General features: G+C 34.3%; 1 protein-coding gene across 1 annotated transcript in view; it reads right to left on the bottom strand.

The window, feature by feature from the left end:
* The window catches only part of LOC123699274, a 38379-nt gene that overhangs the window by 13967 nt on the left and 6990 nt on the right, over positions 1-17422 (bottom strand). The window contains exons 4-10 of the mRNA XM_045646197.1: positions 10633-10785; positions 10013-10211; positions 2378-2545; positions 1962-2125; positions 1540-1671; positions 1181-1249; positions 537-701 (exon numbers count right to left, since the gene is read on the bottom strand). Of these exons, the coding sequence (XP_045502153.1) occupies positions 537-701; positions 1181-1249; positions 1540-1671; positions 1962-2125; positions 2378-2545; positions 10013-10211; positions 10633-10785 (1050 nt within the window). The remainder of the gene's footprint in view (positions 1-536; positions 702-1180; positions 1250-1539; positions 1672-1961; positions 2126-2377; positions 2546-10012; positions 10212-10632; positions 10786-17422) is intronic.

Genomic DNA, 17422 nt, shown 5'->3' with positions numbered 1-17422 from the left:
ATTGTTCTTTACACGAAGCACTTCACTTGCAAAACAATGTCTAGTTTAAATGGTTTGAAGAAATATTGATTTAGTTACTTTTTACATCAAATTATACACTTTATGAATTTAAAAAGAAATAAAATATACAGAGACACTTCAGACTTCTGCCAAGTCAGGGTTGCCATTCCCTTTATTTCCCATTATTATATGTATAGATATAGAAGATACTAATAATATAAAGCTGAAGAGTTTGTTTGTTTGAATGCGCTAATCTCAGGAACTACTGGTTAAAAATTTTCAGTTTATAATATAGCCCTTATGGAGGAAAGCTATAGACTATATTATACGTATATCATCACGCTAAGACTAAGAGCGAAGCAATGCGGGTAAAATTGCGAATTTTATATAATTAGCCAGTAAGAAATAATGCTATTTGGTATTATGGTTCATCATTTGAAATCATTTTAAATAATTTCCATAATAGATATTATAAACGTTAATACTTTAAAATGTTTGATCGTAATATAAAATTACTTTTTAATTACTTATGTTACCTTTGGAAATAAAACGGCTAGACCATTGGCTTTAGCTATGTCGTTGGGAGGAGCGTAAAAACCAGGTACTATCAAGCCGGGTGGTGGAAAATATTCATTTTCGTCCTCTTCAAAACTACTTTCTTCTTCTTCAGACAATTCCTGATTTAAAACGTTTATTTTGTTCTTTTTTTCATAACATAATATTATGGCATAATGATAAGACAAAATAGCAAAAAAAGCGTGTGCAGTGTCAGAAGTGAAACTTCTTCGGTAAATAAAAAGATACCAAAATCGTCGCCTTATTTCATGACGTGACGGTATTTCCATGACGCAACCTAGAAATTTTACTCTCAACGCTCCTAAAGAAGTTTCACTTAAAAATTCCTGTTACAGTTCATATGTTTGTGACGCTGAATGGATGTATGTATGTTTGTTAATCTTTTTCGAGAAAACTACTTTTCGGATTTTGATGGAACTTGTGTACGTCAGTTTTGAACACCAACTTTACCAACAAAATATTTATTTATAATTATTACATAATAATATGTAATATGTATGTCTATCAGCCATTTGGTTTCCATAACACAAGCGAAAGCTTAGTATGGGATCAGATCGTGCCGTGTGTGAAAGTTGTCCTGAAATATTTATTTATTTAAACTTACATCAGGTACTACAATATCAACTTCTTCATTATCAGGCTCTTGTTTTAATTCTTCTAGGGCAGTTAAATTCTGGAATTATCATAACAAAACAGTATACAGGCTGGAAAGTTTGGGGCCTGGAGGAAAAGTACTTGTAATTCTGGAGATTTGAATTTTTAGTTCGATTCCCGGTCTATTCAAGTGAGTTTATGAAGATCGTTAAATGCTATTTCTTTTTAAAAATAAAAGAATATTTACTATCATCAAAGTTTTCTATCTCCAGTATTTAAAGTACTTGCCTTCCTGGGCCTATAGAAAATTATCCCGCTGTATAAAAAACAATTATTATGATTATGGTGAATATTAAATCAAAAACTTACTCCTGCTTTAAGAAGTGCTAACTTCCGATGTTCCTTTTCAAGCCGTCTGGCTTCTAGCGCCTCTGCAATCGCCTGTCGAGCCAAACGTTGCATTTCTGATAGACGCCTAGCACGTTTCTCTATAGCCTCTTCCTGTTAATCATTATCATTTGAAATCGTTCTCTTTTTAAAATTTAATTTCCAAAAATGTCTAAATCAAAACCGTTTAAATTATATCGGATTATTTATTGCATTGATAATCATTATTGTACATTCACAATTACCCTAAACCACCGCTTTATCGAGAAAATTACAGAAAAAGAAACTTTTAAAACCAAAATGATAAAAGGCGAAATGTTATGGAAAAATTAAGTTTACCCGAATATTTGCTACCATATTTCACTAGCCAATTTCAACTTAGCCTTACGATCACGTCTCGTTACCTTTTTCCTAAGTCTTTCTTCTCGTCTCTTCTGCCATACTTCTTCCTTAGTGGGACTGTATGTCTTATAAATGTCAAAAGCAGATCTCTGTGGTATTTGTCCATCTATTTTTTTAGAATCGTCCAAGGCTATTACATCGTCATACAGAATTTTTCTTACCACGGCTAAAAACGGCTTATTTTTAAAAAGTTATTTTACTCATTAAGTAGGTACTAGGTAGTACTTTCAATATCAGTTTAATGTTTTTTGATATCTGTTATAGTTACGGAATAATCACCTGCGCATACTTAACGATTACACCCGGTATAGAAGGCAATAGAAACAATTGCCATTTTTTTACCTTCGCCTTAACTATTTCCATTACGAAAAAAAAGTACCCTAAATTTTGCAAGTGTCCAATTTCAACGGTTACATACAAACGAAATGTTTATCAAGGTCCAAAATTCGGAAACATATTGCCAAAGCTGGAGCAGAGGTCAGCATATACATCGACGCTTCATTTATAGGCGCATCACCTGCGTATAGGACATCTAACGCAGTATCATAATCCAGGACAATTTCTTCACGACCAACCATTATTATATCTGTATTAAGAGGTAGTATTATAGAACTTTTTTATTTATCTTTAAGTTTACTTCTTGCAAATAGGATAACGCTTTAATTGGGTACCCAAAAATTTGTAAATTAGTTATTAGTTAATAGCAGATCTAATGTCGTTATTTTTATCATCTCAAAACTACACGTCATTTTTTCAATCCTTGGTTAAAACTTATTCGTCCAAATAAAATGTATAACTAACTACCACTTTAAAAACGTATTCTAATTGCCCGTATTTGACAGTTTACGTATTGTGTAATACTTAATTTGACGGATAAGTTTTAACCAAGCATTGAAAAATCGGCCCTAAATGATCTTAAAAATCATATCAATAAAATATGAACAGTGAACACAATTAAAAATAACGTTTAATTGAGCTGATAATATAATATTATGCTGATAATTGACCACGTTTTTTGAAGTATATTCAATACTACCTGTTCCCCGTGGTTTTACCCGCATTGCTTCGCTTCTGTTGGTCTTAGCGTGATGATAATATTATAAATAAAATTTTTACCGAAAGAATTTTTCAAATCGGACCAGTAGTTCCTGAGATTAACGCGTTCAAACAAACGCTTCAGCTTTATAATATTATTATAGATTAAAAACTTTCAACGTTTAAAAAACGGAGTTTAATAATTTTCTTGTTTACCTGTTTATTCTATTTACAGTGAACATGTTCTGACGGTGATTTAATGTATTTACCGCTGCTTTCTGAATTGCGGAAATCGCATTAACGACGTCCTCAGTACCTACTGCTCTTCCTCTTATGGTTATGTTCTAACTTAATTAAACTTTGTCAAGTTTAAATCGACCATCGAATCGAATGGTATTAGAAAAAAATCTATTTACATTCTTTCTTCAACAACAGACTTCAAAAAAGGGGAGGCTTTCAATTATTATTGAAGTGAAACTTCTTTAGGTGCTTTGAGCGAAACTTTGGGCGACAATTTTGCTATCTTTGAATCTTGCAAAGGAAGTATCACTTCTGACACGTGTACTAACACACGCTTTTTCTTCTCTGAATAACTTTCTCAGCAACAAAGTACTTGTTAAGGATTGCGGGGATGATCAAAGTTTGTATCTTTAATCATCCCCGCAATCCTTAACAGGGTTATGGGCCCAGTAACACAGCCAAGTAAAGCCATCGGTTTTAAAGTAAATTTATAAATATTAAAGGACAAAATGTCGAAAGAAAAATATCAAATTGTCCCTTTCGCGGGGGACAATTACAACGCATGGGAGTTTAGATTGAAAAGTATCCTGCGGGATAATGGAGCAATAGAGGCGATCGAAAAGGAGGATTTCAGTAAATCTACAAATAACAAGCAATTGGAAGCTAAAGCCCAGGCTATTATAATAGCGGCAACCGCCGACAGTCATCTCGAATACTTGAAGGACAGATCTGCATATCAAATGATTAAAAGCATGGAAGACAGCTTTAAGAAGAAAGGTACACGATCTAAATTATTTATAAGAAGAGAATTATCCGATATGAAATTCGATGAACGGAAACCTTTAATGGAACATTTTATTGACATGGAAAAGCTACTTGCACAACTCGGGGATGCTGGCAGTGAGCTCTCGGAAGAAGAAAAGGTTAACTATTTACTACTATCCATGCCGAAATCTTATGAAGGCATTATCACGGCGTTGGAAACTATGGAGGAATTGAAAATGGACTTTGTGAAAAACAGACTGCTTGGAGAAGAGGAAAAACGAAACAGAGGAGCGATCAAATCCCTTGATTCTTCAATCTTTTTGTGTTATGGATGTGGACGCCCCGGACACAAAAAATTTCAGTGTAGGAGCACTCAGCAAGCACGACACAGGACTGGTGACTGGAGACTTCACAGCCGTGGACGTGGCGACTGGAAGTACAACGGAGGCCGAGACAACAGTAAGGCTACTCGTCATCAGACCCAGGGGAGAGGTAGAGGAAAGTCATTTCTTACCGGCACTGAAAATACTGAAGGTAACAAATTTGTAAGTTTTATGTCCTTTAGCGCTGACACTGAACAGCAGAATAAGAATAGTTTTAAATGTGTTATAGACTCATCTAGTTCATTTCATCTTGTAAATGACATTAATTTATTCTCTAATTATTGTAAACTGGATAAGCCAATTAAAATTTCAGCTGCCAAAAATGATGTTGATTTAGAAGCTGTTGGTATAGGAAAAATAAAATGTTATTTAAGTGATTTTAAGGTTAATATTATATTAAATAATGTGTATTATGTACCACAATTAAGGAAAAATTTAATATCTGTTTCCAAAATGGAAAAGCATGGTTTAAAGATCATCTTCAATGAAGGGGAAGTTAAAGTTTTCTCACAAACCAATGAATTGTTTATGGTTGGGCATAGATTAGGATCCCTTTATTTTGTAGAATTTGAAGTAATATTTAATGATTGTTATTATGGTGAAAAATCAGACACAAAAGATAATTTAGTAGAAATTTGGCATAAAAGATTTTCTCACTTAAGCTATAGTAGTTTGAAAACTTTAGTAAATAAAAATATGGTTGATGGTTTAACTGATTTGAAAGAAAAAAATTTAGAAAATAAACATTGTGAATCATGCATACTTGCTAATATTACACGCCTTCCTTTTAATGGGAGAATGTATAAGGCTAGGAAACCCTTAGAACTAGTACATACCGATGTTTGTTCTGTTAGCCCGTCTACGTGGGACGGATATAAATATTTTGTTACTTTCATAGATGATTTTACCCATTTCACTGCAGTTTACTTATTAAGAGACAAGTCTGAAGTTTTTGAATATTTCAAGACATATTATAATTATGCTAGTAATCATTTTGGTCATGGTATATTGAAGTTAAAGTCAGATAATGGTGGTGAGTATATTTCTAGAAATTTTAAATCTTTTTGTGATGAAAAGGGCATAGTATTGCAGTATACTGCTGCATATAATCCTGAAATGAACGGAGTAGCTGAGAGAATGAATCGTACTCTGACTGAAAAGGCGCGTGCATTATTGTTAGATTCACAACTTTCTAAAGAGCTTTGGGGCGAGGCCCTGAGATATGCGGTATATGTCACTAATCGTAGTCCCACTGCTTCTCTTAATGTTACACCATTTGAAATGTGGGAAGGAAGACGTCCTAATGTATCTAATTTCAGAATGTTTGGGTCATCTGCATATGCCCATATTCCTCAAAAACTCCGAATGAAGTTAGACCCTCGTGGTATGAAATTGAAAATGGTTGGTTATGCTCCAGGGGGATATAGATTATGGGATGATAATAAAAGGAGAATATGCATAGAACGAAACGTATTGTTTAGGGAAGAAACATGTTCAGAGTCACCTGAAACGGTTAGTATTGATGCGGAGTCTATCTCGGATAGGAAGGAGAAGGTTGGTAGTAGTAGTCCTGATAAAACCCAAACCAATAGTACTGAGAAAATTTTAATTTCTGATAATAATTTAGAATCATTACAATTTGAAGAAAGGAATATAGATAATGTTAATTCTAGGGAAAATAGAAAGAAAACTAAACCAAAATATTTACAAGATTTTGTTACTGATGATTCAGATTTAGGTGATATATTAATGGCATCATTTTTGTCTTGTTCTAATGGTAATGTTCCAGAAAAGTATAATGATATAGATTCTTATGACGATAAGGATAGGTGGTATGAAGCGGTAAATGAGGAAATTAAATCTTTAGAGGATAACAAAACTTGGGAAGTTGTAGAAAAACCAAACGATGTTAAGTTAATTGATTGTAGATGGATTTTTACAAAAAAGGCGGGTGATGTATATAAAGCTAGATTAGTTGCAAGGGGATTTCAACAGGAAGGTAGCTTTAATGAAATTTATTCTCCTGTTTTGAAATTACAAACTCTCAGAGTTCTTTTATCATTAGCTGTTCAAAGGAACTATTTAATTCATCAAATGGATGTTAAAGGTGCTTTCCTTCATGGTGAAATTGATGATGTTGTATACTTAAAGCCCCCACCTGGTATAAATATAGATAAAAATTATGTTTTGAAATTGAATAAATCACTGTATGGTCTTAAAAAATCTTCAAAAAATTGGTATAATAAATTTTATAGTTTTATGAAAGATCTAGGATCCTAGATCTTTCATTTTAAATTCTGTATATAACATTTCTTTAACATTATTTATCCTTAAATTGTCCTCACCCAAAATTAGTAAATCATCCACATACAACAAAATGTAAATACCATCCTTAAAATATAAACAATAATCACTTTCTGCTCTTTGAAATCCTTTACTCTTCATAAAACTATAAAATTTATTATACCAATTTTTTGAAGATTTTTTAAGACCATACAGTGATTTATTCAATTTCAAAACATAATTTTTATCTATATTTATACCAGGTGGGGGCTTTAAGTATACAACATCATCAATTTCACCATGAAGGAAAGCACCTTTAACATCCATTTGATGAATTAAATAGTTCCTTTGAACAGCTAATGATAAAAGAACTCTGAGAGTTTGTAATTTCAAAACGGGAGAATAAATTTCATTAAAGCTACCTTCCTGTTGAAATCCCCTTGCAACTAATCTAGCTTTATATACATCACCCACCTTTTTTGTAAAAATCCATCTACAATCAATTAACTTAACATCGTTTGGTTTTTCTACAACTTCCCAAGTTTTGTTATCCTCTAAAGATTTAATTTCCTCATTTACCGCTTCATACCACCTATCCTTATCGTCATAAGAATCTATATCATTATACTTTTCTGGAACATTACCATTAGAACAAGACAAAAATGATGCCATTAATATATCACCTAAATCTGAATCATCAGTAACAAAATCTTGTAAATATTTTGGTTTAGTTTTCTTTCTATTTTCCCTAGAATTAACATTATCTATATTCCTTTCTTCAAATTGTAATGATTCTAAATTATTATCAGAAATTAAAATTTTCTCAGTACTATTGGTTTGGGTTTTATCAGGACTACTACTACCAACCTTCTCCTTCCTGTCCGAGATAGACTCCGCATCAATACTAACCGTTTCAGGTGACTCTGAACATGTTTCTTCCCTAAACAATACGTTTCGTTCTATGTATATTCTCCTTTTATTATCATCCCATAATCTATATCCCCCTGGAGCATAACCAACCATTTTCAATTTAATACCACGAGGGTCTAACTTCATTCGGAGTTTTTGAGGAATATGGGCATATGCAGATGACCCAAACATTCTGAAATTAGATACATTAGGACGTCTTCCTTCCCACATTTCAAATGGTGTAACATTAAGAGAAGCAGTGGGACTACGATTAGTGACATATACCGCATATCTCAGGGCCTCGCCCCAAAGCTCTTTAGAAAGTTGTGAATCTAACAATAATGCACGCGCCTTTTCAGTCAGAGTACGATTCATTCTCTCAGCTACTCCGTTCATTTCAGGATTATATGCAGCAGTATACTGCAATACTATGCCCTTTTCATCACAAAAAGATTTAAAATTTCTAGAAATATACTCACCACCATTATCTGACTTTAACTTCAATATACCATGACCAAAATGATTACTAGCATAATTATAATACGTCTTGAAATATTCAAAAACTTCAGACTTGTCTCTTAATAAGTAAACTGCAGTGAAATGGGTAAAATCATCTATGAAAGTAACAAAATATTTATATCCGTCCCACGTAGACGGGCTAACAGAACAAACATCGGTATGTACTAGTTCTAAGGGTTTCCTACCCTTATACATTCTCCCATTAAAAGGAAGGCGTGTAATATTAGCAAGTATGCATGATTCACAATGTTTATTTTCTAAATTTTTTTCTTTCAAATCAGTTAAACCATCAACCATATTTTTATTTACTAAAGTTTTCAAACTACTATAGCTTAAGTGAGAAAATCTTTTATGCCAAATTTCTACTAAATTATCTTTTGTGTCTGATTTTTCACCATAATAACAATCATTAAATATTACTTCAAATTCTACAAAATAAAGGGATCCTAGTCTATGCCCAACCATAAACAATTCATTGGTTTGTGAGAAAACTTTAACTTCCCCTTCATTGAAGATGATCTTTAAACCATGTCTTTCCATTTTGGAAACAGATATTAAATTTTTCCTTAATTGTGGTACATAATACACATCATTTAATATAATATTAACCTTAAAATCACTTAAATAACATTTTATTTTTCCTATACCAACAGCTTCTAAATCAACATCATTTTTGGCAGCTGAAATTTTAATTGGCTTATCCAGTTTACAATAATTAGAGAATAAATTAATGTCATTTACAAGATGAAATGAACTACCTGAGTCTATAACACATTTAAAACTATTCTTATTCTGCTGTTCAGTGTCAGCGCTAAAGGACATAAAACTTACAAATTTGTTACCTTCAGTATTTTCAGTGCCGGTAAGAAATGACTTTCCTCTACCTCTCCCCTGGGTCTGATGACGAGTAGCCTTACTGTCGTCTCGGCCTCCGTTGTACTTCCAGTCGCCACGTCCACGGCTGTGAAGTCTCCAGTCACCAGTCCTGTGTCGTGCCTGCTGAGTGCTCCTACACTGAAATTTTTTGTGTCCGGGGCGTCCACATCCATAACACAAAAAGATTGAAGAATCAAGGGATTTGATCGCTCCTCTGTTTCGTTTTTCCTCTTCTCCAAGCAGTCTGTTTTTCACAAAGTCCATTTTCAATTCCTCCATAGTTTCCAACGCCGTGATAATGCCTTCATAAGATTTCGGCATGGATAGTAGTAAATAGTTAACCTTTTCTTCTTCCGAGAGCTCACTGCCAGCATCCCCGAGTTGTGCAAATAGCTTTTCCATGTCAATAAAATGTTCCATTAAAGGTTTCCGTTCATCGAATTTCATATCGGATAATTCTCTTCTTATAAATAATTTAGATCGTGTACCTTTCTTCTTAAAGCTGTCTTCCATGCTTTTAATCATTTGATATGCAGATCTGTCCTTCAAGTATTCGAGATGACTGTCGGCGGTTGCCGCTATTATAATAGCCTGGGCTTTAGCTTCCAATTGCTTGATATTTGTAGATTTACTGAAATCCTCCTTTTCGATCGCCTCTATTGCTCCATTATCCCGCAGGATACTTTTCAATCTAAACTCCCATGCGTTGTAATTGTCCCCCGCGAAAGGGACAATTTGATATTTTTCTTTTGACATTTTGTCCTTTAATATTTATAAATTTACTTTAAAACCGATGGCTTTACTTGGCTGTGTTACTGGGCCCATAACCCTGTTAAGGATTGCGGGGATGATTAAAGATACAAACTTTGATCATTGAAGCGTGCCTTTATTAATCACACAACAACATGGGGAACCTCTTACATCTTGCAGATTACAGACTATATGAAACTTCCTTCATAACTGACAGTTGACACAGTGTCACAACCAACGCAGTGTTGCTACATACAATATTATATAAATCATTGTTAATCAACAGTACTAACTGTTATCATCCCATCGTTCATACAGCTCAGGATGAGCATGTATCGCGTGGGGCCAGTACAGGACGAAGTTCAACTGTTGCAAGCGGGGTGCCATGAGCTCGGCTCGGTGCCGCTTGCGAGCCGCTTGCCGAGCCGCTCGTCGAGCATGTTCGGTGTTCGATTCTTGTAATGCTTCTGACTTACGTTTGTTTTGCCACTCCTATACGTGTAGAGGGTTTGAGCAAATGTGCTCTGAATGTGTCTTTGACTTAGAGAATCTTTCGTTGTTGGATTGGTTCAGATTTTTTAAATAGCTTAGAAAATAATGGAAATAATTAATTGTAGCAATCGTTTATATTTTTTCTACTACGTCGTGTAAATACTAAATTTCTATTATTAAGATTATAAGTATGACAAATTTTGTTAATTTATTTCTTAGAGCATTTTTTTCTTTGCTTTTCATATATTAGTCCGAAGTAAAAATCAAGTTCTTTAACTATAGGTAAACTCGACTATAAAAGGTAACATTATATTATTGTCTGAATAACCAATACTTTACACCATTAATAACTATATTGGGAACTTCCAAAATCTATTTTAGCACATAGTATTATGTTACCCAAATTAATAAAAACCCTTACAATTTCTTCTGGCGAAGATTCGTGTAACTCAAAAGTTTCTCTCGCGAATAAGAAACCTTCTTGCATTTGTTTATAAAGTTCAATTTCCTTTTTAGCCACTTCCGCGAATTTTATGTTGTCTACGCCTCGGAATATCCTTGTTATTTTCTTATTCTGAGAAAAATAATTAGCTTAGGTATAGGTAAACGAGGCAGTTATAATTCGTCGAACGGGAATTTCGAAATTTTTAAGCGATTTTTAAATAAAGAAATTAATACTAATATTGGTGTTTTGAGAAACGTGTGTGGATTATTATATTAGATCCCACCAAAAACATTTTCATGTAAAATGTTGCCAAGACGAGCCCATATGACTCGCACTGTCAAAAAGTTATCAGATCTCATGTAGAGCGAAGCTTCTAACACTACACGCCCTAACTCTACAAGGCCTAACTTCACAAACTCTACACCTTAGTCAAAATATGTGGCTTGGCCATTTCGCTACATTCACATCGGCGTAAGGTGAAAAATTAATTCACTGTGCATTACTTTTGTGTTATACAATAGTTCTTGTAGTAACGAACGGCCAAACCACATATTTTGACTAAGGTGTAGAGTTTGTGAAGTTAGGCCTTGTAGAGTTAGGGCGTGTAGTGTTAGAAGCTTCGCTCTACATGAGATCTGATAACTTTTTAACCGACTTCAAAAAAAAGGAGGAGGTTATCAATTCGGCCGGTATATTTTTTTTTTTTTTTTTTATGTATGTACACCGATTACTCCGAGGTTTCTGAACCGATTTACGTGATTCTTTTTTTGTTCGATGCGGGATGGTGTCGAATTGGTCCCATAAAAATTTTATTCGGATAGGCCCAGTAGTTTTTATTTTATGAGCATTTTTGTCTGTAGGTATTTGTAAATTTTGCAAGTGCAAGTTTGAAGTCGGTTGTTTTTAACGCAGTTATCACTTGTTGACAGTGCGAGTCATATGGGCTCGTCTTGGCAACATTTTACATGAAAATGTTTTTGGTGGGATTTCATTTCTTTTTGTAAGTTGTTTGTAACAAAATTTTATAAGTATGTCGATTAAAGTTTTAATTTTTTTTTTAACAAGGAGTACCTATACATATATATATCTAGGGGAACCAAGTTTTAGATTATTAGATTAGACCTCTAGCGTCATCAAAATTTAATTTAAAATTACAGGTCTTATACAAACTCCCATCCCCTAGTTTAAGGGGTTGGGGGATGAAAGTTACAAGTTTTATAATTTTTTTGTTGTTTGTGTGCTAATACTAGCTTACATACAAAATTTCAGCTTTCTAGGGCATTAGGAAATACCTTAAGAATTTTGATGATCATCAGTGAGTCAGTGACGAAATTAGCGTTTTTTAGATATAAGTAAATAAAATCTGAAGTATAAAAGACCGGAAGGAAGTTAGCGCGGAAAGTTTTTTTTTTTATTATTATTAATATCTCAAAAAATTGCTCCTTAAATGCTCCATCAGAATCTGTAATTGCTCCACTTCTATAATTATTAGTTTATTTATAATTAATTTTTAAAAAAATCCAAATACTGAAAACTTGATTTCCCTATAGAATGAAAAATATTCACTTTTCATAAAAAATTTTTTTCCAAAAAAATTGCTCCCGATTCGCTCTATCAATTACAAAAAAAAATTATTTAATTTTGATAATTTTTACAATAATTAACTGCAAAACTATGTTTGCATAGTAAACTACTGCGCTGTGACGTCATCAATTATTGTCGTTGCGACGCATAAGGGCCATATTTACATGTATCAGCACTGCAGCGATATGTATAGACCTTAATGTTTATGTTTTCTTATTTATATTATTCACTAGATTTCCGCCCGCGGCTTCGCCCGCGTTTTCATAGGAAAACCCGCATAGTTCCCGTTCCCGTGGGATTACCGGGATAAAACCTATCCTATGTGTTAATCCAAGTTACGGTCTATATGTGTGCTAAATTTCATTGTAATCGGTTCAGTAGTATTTGCGTGAATGAGTAACAAACACACACGCATCCTCACAAACTTTCGCATTTATTATATTACTAGCGGTCCGCCCCGGCTTCGCCCGTGGTACATATTTCGCAATAAAAGGTAGCCTATGTTCTTTCTCAGGGTCTAAAGATTGTCTGTGCCAAATTTCATCAAAATCGGTATAGTAGTTTATGCGTGAAAACCATACATACATACATACAAACCTTTCCTCTTTATATTATGAGGGGGGAGAATATAGTATAGAAGTATAGATTAGTAGGATGGTATTACTTAAAAGGTTATTAATTATTATCATGTAATTATTTGGTTCTGATCACAGATCACAGAAACTAAAGGGTTCTGATGATAAGAATAATAAGAAATAATTATAATTCTTGTTTTATTGAGTCTTCAAGTTAGGATTGCAGGTTCGAATGATAATAATTTTTGTGTACCATCGTATATATTACATATAACATATTAAGGAGACATTTCATCATGTCCACAACAATATCAAGGTTAGTAATAAATATTTCTACTATCAATTATCATCAAAGTATTAAATCGGTAATAAGTATTTTTATAATTGAATTTGAATTTCTGTTTACTATAAGAAAAATTAATAGGCACTTTTTATTTTAGGGTGTGAAGGGATTCAGTCAAGGAGTTTTAAATTATTGAAGAGTGGTAATTATTTAGAAGTAGGGTTCGCGAAAAAATTGAGCCCTACTTTTATATAATCACCTGAAAAAATTTCACTAGAGTATCAATAATAAAATATGTGCTAATTATAAAGAATTTTATTTTTGACAAAAGGTTTTACATACAAGACATAATACTGCGCTAAAAACAATCGACTTCAAACTTGCACTTGCAACAAAAATGCTCATAAAATAAAATACTGGGCCTATCCTAATAAAATTTTTATGGGACCAATTCGACACCATCCCGCATCGAACAAAAAAAGAATCACGTAAATGATTTATTAAATAATTCACAAAACACGAAGATTGAATTTGATATTTTTGGTTTTATGACATTCAAATGCTTTATAAATATAAATTTATAAATATAAAGAATATAAACATTCGATCACGAAATTATGCGGGTTCGAGTCCCGCCTCGTGATCGAATTTTTTCTATTCTTTATAAATTTATAAAACACGAAGATTTTAAAAATGTAACCAATGAACACAATCAATATTAGATTAATTGTAATGGTGTATAAAAAGTATTATGTCCTATGGAATTCTTCTATGGGGCAGGGCAGCAGATATAGAAACTGACTATATTTATCTTACAGAAAAGAGCCATTCGCTCTATATATAATTTACGTGCTCGGGACTCGCTAAGAGATATCTTTAAGAATACTGGTATCCTTACTGTACCATCACAGTATAGATTTAATAATATTTTGCATGTACACAAAAACGCCGACTTACACACAAGAGTAGGAGATAAACACTGTTATGGCACAAGGAACAGAAATAAAATTGAAATGCCATTTTACCGGTTAGCCAAAGTTAAAAATTCATTTATGGGTCTAGGTATACGCTTTTACAACAGAATTCCACATTAAAGAGTTTGGTAGTGCTAAATTCAGGTAAAACTCATGTAAAAAATATATTAGTTCAGAGAGCCTATTATAGCATTAAGGAATATATGGAAGATGAAAATGATATATTATGAAGTTAGATATAAGTTACAGATTATGTAATATTGACATGATTTTAAAAGAGCAACTATTTAATATGATTAATTACCTTAAAATGACATTAATAAGTTTTATGCTGGGAATAATAATATTATTATTTAATACTTAGTACTTACCTTATGTTGCTATTTATACTCTAAGAATATCTAGGCGCTATATTTTAATTATTGAGTTTTTATCTAGCAAAATTTCAAGGAACAGATATTATTATGTACCTATTTAAATCATTCTTATTATAGGTATTTTTATAAACATTTCCCTACCCATCCCTAAACTCGTACGTTTATTCGTATTATTAAAACTTCAAGTAATTATTAATTAATTTGTGTTTCAGTCGCTTGTTTCATCTTTCGGTGTCAAGTTGCTATCGTTTTCGTTAGCGGGAACTACCTACCTATGCGGGTTTTCCTTTGAAAACGCGGGTGAAGCCGCTGGCGGAAATCTAGTGAATAATATAAATAAGAAAACATAAACATTAAGGTCTATACATATCGCTGCAGTGCTGATACATGTAAATATGGCCCTTATGCGTCGCAACGACAATAATTGATGACGTCACAGCGCAGTAGTTTACTATGCAAACATAGTTTTTCAGTTAATTATTGTAAAAATTATCAAAATTCAATAATTTTTTTTGTAATTGATAGAGCAAATCAGGAGCAATTTTTTTGGAAAAAAATTTTTTATGAAAAGTGAATATTTTTCATTCTATAGGGAAATCAAGTTTTCAGTATTTGGATTTTTTTTAAAATTAATTATAAACAAACTAATAATTATAGAAGTGGAGCAATTACTGATTCTGATGGAGCATTTAAGGAGCAATTTTTTTGCAAAAAATTTTTTTATGAAAAGTGAATATTTTTCATTCTATAGGGAAATCAAGTTTTCAGTATTTGGATTTTTTTTTTAATTAATTATAAATAAACAAATACTTATAGAAGTGGAGCAATTACTGATTCTGATGGAGCATTTAAGGAGCAATTTTTTTGCAAAAAAATTTTTTATGGAAAGTGAATATTTTTCATTCTATAGGGAAATCAAGTTTTCAGTATTTGGATTTTTTAAAAAATTAATTATAAATAAACTAATAATTATAGAAGTGGAGCAATTACTGATTCTGATGGAGCATTTAAGGAGCAATTTTTTTGCAAAAAAATTTTTTATGAAAAGTGAATATTTTTCATTCTATAGGGAAATCAAGTTTTCAGTATTTGGATTTTTTAAAAAATTAATTATAAATAAACTAATAATTATAGAAGTGGAGCAATTACTGATTCTGATGGAGCATTTAAGGAGCAATTTTTTGAGATATTAATAATTAAAAAAAAAAAAACTTTCCGCGCTAACTTCCTTCCGGTGTATAAAAGCTAATGTAATTAAAACTTAATATTATGTTCAATAAGTCCGTTATTGACAATATATCCGAAAATTTTGTTGATCTAGCATAATCCAAACCCAAGTTATGAGGGTTCAAAAAAACGTCGAAGCGCTTCGAGAAAAGGTAGGTAGTGCCCGTGCTTGTTCGCTTGGCTCGTCTTGGCGGGGGCACTACCGTGCCCCCAGATAGTGTTTATAATAGATAAAAATATATAATAGATAAAAATATAATAGTGTACTGTGTCGGTCTCTGTGTCGGTGTCTGTGTCTGTGTATGTGTCAGTGTCTGTGTCTGTGTCTGTGTCTGTGTGTGTGTCTGTGTCGGTGTCTGTGTCTGTGTCGGTGTCGGTGTCGGTGTCGGTGTCTGTGTCGGTGTCGGTGTCGGTGTCGGTGTCGGTTTCGGTGTCGGTGTGTGTCTGTGTCTGTGTCTGTGTAGGTGTCTGTGTCGGTGTCTGAGTCTGTGTCTGTGTCTGAGTCTGAGTCTGTGTCTGTGTCTGTGTCTGTGTCTGTGTCTGTGTCGGTGTTGGTGTCTGTGTCTGTGTCTGTGTCTGTGTCGGTGTCAGTGTCGGTGTCGGTGTCTGTGTCTGTGTCTGAGTCTGTGTCTGTGTCTGAGTCTGTGTCTGTGTCTGTGTCAGCGTCTGTGTCTGTGTCTGTGTCTGTGTCAGCGTCTGTGTCTGTGTCTGAGTCTGTGTCTGAGTCTGTGTCTGTGTCGGTGTCGGTGTCGGTGTCGGTGTCTGTGTCTGTGTCTGTGTCTGTGTCTGTGTCTGTGTCTGTGTCTGTGTCTGTGTCTGTGTCTGTGTCTGTGTCTGTGTCTGTGTTGGTGTCGGTGTCTGTGTCGGTGTCTGTGTCGGTGTCTGTGTCGGTGTCTGTGTCTGTGTCTGTGTCTGTGTCAGTGTCAGTGTCAGTGTCAGTGTCAGTGTCAGTGTCAGTGTCTGTGTATGTGTCAGTGTCTGTGTCTGTGTCTGTGTCGGTGTCGGTGTTGGTGTCAGCGTCTGTGTCTGTGTCTGTGTCAGCGTCTGTGTCTGTGTCTGTGTCAGCGTCTGTGTCTGTGTCTGTTTCGGTGTCTGAGTCTGTGTCTGTGGCTGTGTCTGAGTCTGTGTCTGTGTCAGCGTCTGTGTCTGTGTCTGTGTCAGCGTCTGTGTCTGTGTCTGAGTCTGTGTCTGAGTCTGTGTCTGTGTCTGTGTCTGTTTCGGTGTCTGTGTCTGTGTCTGTGTCTGTGTCTGTGTCTGTGTCGGTGTCTGTGTCGGTGTCTGTGTCTGTGTTGGTGTCTGTGTCGGTGTCTGTGTCTGTGTCGGTGTCGGTGTCTGTGTCTGTGTCTGTGTCTGTGTCAGTGTCAGTGTCAGTGTCAGTGTCAGTGTCAGTGTCAGTGTCAGTGTCAGTGTCAGTGTCAGTGTCGGTGTCTGTGTCTGTGTCTGTGTCTGTGTCTGTGTCTGTGTCTGTGTCTGAGTCTGTGTCTGTGTCAGCGTCTGTGTCTGTGTCTGTGTCTGTGTCAGCGTCTGTGTCTGTGTCAGCGTCTGTGTCTGTGTCTGTGTCTGTGTCTGAGTCGGTGTCTGTGTCTGTGTCTGTGTCTGTTTCGGTGTCTGTGTCTGTGTCGGTGTCTGTGTCAGTGTCAGTGTCAGTGTCAGTGTCAGTGTCAGTGTCAGTGTCGGTGTCTGTGTCTGTGTCTGTGTCTGCGTCTGTGTCTGTGTCTGTGTCTGTGTCTGAGTCGGTGTCTGTGT

This window comes from Colias croceus, chromosome 17 (assembly GCF_905220415.1).
Source record: "Colias croceus chromosome 17, ilColCroc2.1".
Taxonomy (NCBI): Eukaryota; Metazoa; Arthropoda; class Insecta; order Lepidoptera; family Pieridae; genus Colias; species Colias croceus.
Note: the sequence above shows the minus strand (reverse complement) of the source record. Positions and strands in the feature narration are given on the sequence as shown.